The sequence below is a fragment of the Drosophila rhopaloa genome, unplaced genomic scaffold, assembly GCF_018152115.1.
Source record: "Drosophila rhopaloa isolate 14029-0021.01 unplaced genomic scaffold, ASM1815211v1 contig_2, whole genome shotgun sequence".
NCBI classification, from domain to species: domain Eukaryota; kingdom Metazoa; phylum Arthropoda; class Insecta; order Diptera; family Drosophilidae; genus Drosophila; species Drosophila rhopaloa.
This window is the reverse complement of record NW_025335083.1, coordinates 9513755-9519180: the sequence shown is the minus strand read 5'-3', so window position 1 is coordinate 9519180 and position 5426 is coordinate 9513755. Positions and strand designations below refer to the sequence as shown.

Sequence of the window (5426 nt, the reverse complement as noted above, 5' to 3'; positions counted from 1 at the left end):
TGATTTATTAGCAGGGCGCTGTGACTATATGTTTATCTCGCTCTGGCCAAGGCGCAGTGGTCTGAAAATGCCGACGCACACTCGGGCAGCAGGCACACGCACACACAGATACACAGGCATGGATACAGACACAGATACAGATGCAGGGCCGTCAAGACCAGTTTTTCCAGCCACCCTGTCTGGCGGACCGACCGACCGACCGACCGTGTTTACCGCCTGCTCGAGCGGCCAGCGGCACTCCGTCTCTCATTCGACTCTCGCATTCGCCGTCGTCAGCACACGCGCACGCAACGTCGCACGGCAGCAACAGCAGCAGTACGGCAGCAACATCAGCAGCACGGCAGCAACACCAGCAACTCGGTTCTCGGTTTCGTGTCGTATCGCTATCGTTTCGCATCGGTTCGTGCCTCGTCATCAGCCCAAAAAATAAAAACGAAAAACGAAAGATATTATAGCCAGGGAAAAAGCAGGCAGCGTTGAGTAGAACGCACCTCGAACAGGTTTCGCCGTCGTCCGGAGAAACAGAAAGGTGCTCAATTCCGCCCAGTGTGGAGGTATTTTTTCGGTGTTCCCGCTACAAAATACAACAAAAATATATAAATAAAACAACAACTTTCTGAGGCACTTTCGCGTCGGGTTTTAACAACAATTTTCAAGTGTTTCTGCCGCCTCTTGTTTGTTCGCAAACACAGCGGAATAGAAGAATATATTTGTGACTGTGGAAAACAAAAATTATAAAACACAAAACAAAGCAAATCAAGCTGTTTAGCTTAATCCAAAGAGAGAGCCAAAATTTTTGATACGCAAAATACAAAATACGAAATTTGTTATTACAAAAACTATAGCCAAAATCAAAAAAATCCCAAGTGCAACATGGTTTCCCACAAAATGTTCAAAATGTCTAACTAAAGAGTAACTAAAAGTAAAGATTAAACTGCTAGGCAAAAAAGCGAATATCATCCGGATTCGAAGGGCATCTACATCCGCATCTACGAGATCATCTTTAGCGTACAGGAACTGGAAGCAATCCCCACAAGATGCTGACCATGGAATCGGATATGAAGGGCAGCCTGCTGCATGCCACGATGCCGCCGCATCATACAAGTGCCGCGTTGCACGGACATGCCTCATCGCCGTATTCGGCTTTGGCCCCACTGATGAACCTGGGCCAGTCGCACCTGACCCACTCGCAGCTGAGCCACCACAACCACCACCACCACCACATGAGCGCCCACATCGCGGCCAGCCAGAGTCCCAATCCGCTCAGCTCGCTGCAATCCTCGATGGCCAACACCCTGAACGGCACCCAGGTGGGTCAGCAGCAGCAGCAGCAGCAGAGTTCCCCACTCCACAGCTCCAGCGAACTGAGTCCCACGCAGAGCAGCATTGGCAGCCACCACATGACCTCGCCGGTGAGCCACCAGCAACATAGCCAGCAGCAGCAGCAGCAGCAACACTCCCAGCAGCAACACCTGGCCGCCGGATCCGCTCTGAGCAGCCTGACCGGCGGTTCCAGCAACAACAACAACAACAGCGCCACGGCCAACAAGAACCAACAACACGCGGATCGAGTGAAGCGGCCCATGAACGCGTTCATGGTGTGGTCACGCGGTCAGCGGAGGAAGATGGCCTCGGACAACCCGAAGATGCACAATTCGGAGATCTCGAAGCGACTGGGCGCCCAGTGGAAGGACCTCTCGGAGTCGGAGAAGCGGCCGTTCATCGACGAGGCGAAGAGATTGCGGGCGGTGCACATGAAGGAGCACCCGGACTACAAGTACCGGCCGCGTCGCAAGACCAAAACGCTGACCAAGACCAAGGAGAAGTACCCGATGGGCGGTCTGATGCCCGGCCAGGCGGTGGGTGGAGGGGCGCCGGGAGAGCCGGTGACGCCCACCCGGGGGCAGGGCCAGCCCGGCCAGAACCAGTCGCTCAACGGCAGCGGAGGCAGTGCAGCGGCAGCGGCGGCGGCGGCAGCAGCGGCAGCCCAACAGGCGCGCCAGGATATGTACCAGATGAACGCGCCGAACGGATACATGCCCAATGGCTACATGATGCACGCGGATCCGGCCGGAGCCGCGGCCTACCAGACCTCCTACATGACCTCCTACATGGGCCAGCACTACTATCCCCAGCAGCAGTCAAGTCTGGAACAGCAAATCGGTGAGTAATCTTTACGTAATTAGTTGTCTCGAGAAATTAGAATTTCTGTATGAATCAATCAGCGTTTGAGTGAATGCACTGATTTTTCCATTTTCTGAACCGCCGCCGCCAAGTCACTAAAATAATGGCGTTGCCGGCGGCGGTTAACGGCCTATCCTTTTATACAACTTTCAAAATTAAATTATATATAAATAACTATTTGGACAATGGTTGTTCTTTGAGATTGCCTCATTTAACATTTTCCTAGAACATTTTAAAACATGTTATTTAGTTGCTTCGTTTTTTTAATTTCGGTGCTGGATTTCCTGCAATATTTAGTTTATTATTAATAAATAATAGGAAGTTTAAAAAAGTCTAAAAACTCCCCAATATTTCCTCTAGTCCGTATTATAAAGCAGAATTTTCTAGTTAGAATCAGAAAATGAGTTTCTACCCTTTGTGTTTTGGCTTTTGAATGCGTGGTTAGTCCAATGATTAAACTATATTAATTAGAGATTTTCAAGTATTATTGGAGTTATTAATGTCAAAACCTATCGTGGTTGATTTTGATTACACTTACAAATACATCGTTTCTCATATTGTTGCTATTTGCAAACCTCTTCCTTTCGATTCCTTTACTTTTGTGAAAAAGTTTTACCACAATTTTGATCACACTGATTTGCAATTACGATACTCAGTTCTTTTTATTAGGTTTTAAAAATCGTTTACATTGGCCTAAACTTTGAAGAAAATATTGTTTTTAAACTATCCCAGTATCTCAAAACACAATGATCCATTGCTATTGATAGTTATTTAAAAGTGTATATTTTTTATTTCGATTAACTGGATAACTGCAACTTTCTGTCGATAATACGTTCGGTGTTTTGTTTAAGACAATGACATTATTTAAAATAGTTAAAAACCATGACCAACCAAAAGCAAACTAACGTTTACAACTTCCACACGAATTAATAATTTTATATGCATAAGCATTTTCTCTACAAAATTATTTTTTATGTACGTTGCTCGGTATTAAAACGAACTAATACCGAATACCTTCGAAAAGGAAATATTTGTATAATAATAAATGGCACACAATAAAAATGTCAAAATAATTAAGAATTTTAAAGAGTTTATCTTGTAAGGAATCTTTTAAGTTTTATATTTGTTATTTTCCATATAGTTTTAGTATTTTCTTTTAATTTGTTAATTTCTATTCTAACCATTCCATTATTTATTTGTCTTGCAGGAATGTGTCACCAGCAACACCAGCACCTCCCGCATCTGTACCAGACGGTGTCCGGTGGCCAGACCTCGCCGTACGGGAGCAGTCTGCAGCAGCCGGGATCGCCGTCGCCCTACGGCGGCAGTAGTCTGCAACAGCAGCCGGGCAGTCCGGCTCCCTACGGCGGCGGAGGAGGCGGTGGCACCCAGGTGTCCTGCCAGAGCCACAGCCCCAGCGACTCGAGCATCAAGTCCGAGCCCGTCTCGCCCAGTCCCAGTGCCATAGCGCTCAACAACAACAACAACATCAACAACAATCACATCATGAAGCGGGAGTACAGCTCGGCGGCAGCGGCAGCAGCAGCAGCCGCCGGCGGCGGGGAGCTGAATCACCTGATGAACATGTACCATCTGCCCGACGAGCAGCGCCACCTGCTGCACTACCAGACTGACTCGCCGGACTTGCAGCAGCAGCACCAGGCGATGCAGCAGCAACAGCAGCAGCAGCAGCACCAACAGATCCCGCAGCAACACCAGACGATGCAGCAGCAACAGCACCACCTGCAGCACCAGCAATCGCTGAGGACGATGGCGCCGCTGGCACACATGTGAGAAATGGCCAGCGCCTATGGAGCAGCAGGCTCCAGTGTGAGCGTATCGCCCCCACTGCCGCCGTACATGCCGACGGCCCCGCAGCAACAGCAACAGCAGCAGCAGCAGCAACAACAACAGCAGCAGCAGCAACAGTTGCTGAACGGACGGCCTAGTCCGACGGCATCGGGGTCGTCGGGCGGCCGCTCCTCGGCGCATTCCAGTGGCCATACCGCCGCGCATTCACCCGCCTTGGCAGCCGCCTACCAACTGACCCCCTCTGCTGCCGCCTCCTCCGCCTCTGCCTCTGCTGCTGCGGCGGTAACTGCAGCGGCTGTTGCTGCTGCTGCTGCGGCGGGCTCTTCGTTCGCCGCCTCGGCCAGCATGCTGGACATGCAGCAGCAACATCTCGAGGAGCAGCAGCAACACCATCATCTCCACTACCAGCAGCAGCAGCAACACTACCAGCAACAGCAGCAGCAGCAGCAACATCTCCCGCAGCAGCAGCAGCAGCAACATCAGCTGTACCATCACTATCATCCTGGCCACGAGGCAGCGGTGGCCGCCAGTGCTGGCCTCTTGGATATATCCACATTGTAAATTATTGAAAATATTAACTAAAAGCCCTAGGATACGCACACCCACACACAGACACAATTTTAGCCTTAGTTCTTAAGCAGGTTTAATTCGAAATTGCAGAGTAACAAACACAAACACACTCACACACATGCATATAAATAAATGAATAGGGTTAATGTTTAGTCATTTAAATGAAGCATACGCACTGTTGTACCACAATAGGAAGATGACAACTCACTTGCATTCCATACTGTTCTGCTTCAATTTTCATTGATTTTCCGCTTGCTGCATAGCTAAAACAATTGTGTGATACAAATAAATTGTTGCGAATTACTGAGACAACAAATCGTTTGATTTAGCATTTCATTTTCACCCACTTTTTGCTGTACAAACCATTCTCAGACATTAAATGTGCGTTCGAAGGAAGCAACAAAAAGACGCGGAAGCAAAAAACACAAGTTTAATAGGTATAAAGACAATTGATACGAGAAAAGAAAATATGAAAATATTTCAGAAAAGCAAAGAAAAATGTCAAAAACATTCTATTTTATAAATTCTCTTATGCATTAAGTAATTATAATTATTATCTATTATATAAACAATTTAATTATTAATTATGCTTACAAATACAAAACAAGACAACCATAATTAATTGTAATAAAGCGAAAAACAAAATTATTATTATTAAAACATAAATCGAAACGAAGGCAAGAATCTACTGCATAATACAAACACAACAAGAAAAATGTTAGTAAACCTAAAGCAAATTTAGTAAAAACAAAACCAAGAAACGTGCAAAACGTGAATGTGAAACATGGAGCAAGGCAGATAAAACAAACAAATCCAACAAAAACATTGCCAAGCACCTGGAAATAATAAAAACAAAACCC

The 5426-nt window shown here is 46.9% G+C and overlaps 1 protein-coding gene across 1 annotated transcript; it reads left to right on the top strand.

Annotated features, from left to right (window-relative positions):
• The first annotated feature begins 263 nt into the window (after window positions 1-263).
• On the top strand, window positions 264-5097 carry LOC108040782 (myb-like protein AA). The gene is given in 2 exon segments (XM_017118390.1): window positions 264-2163; window positions 3392-5097. Coding segments are annotated over 2 exon segments (2292 nt in total). The 5' UTR covers window positions 264-1037; the 3' UTR covers window positions 4558-5097.
• The last annotated feature ends 329 nt before the right edge of the window (window positions 5098-5426 follow it).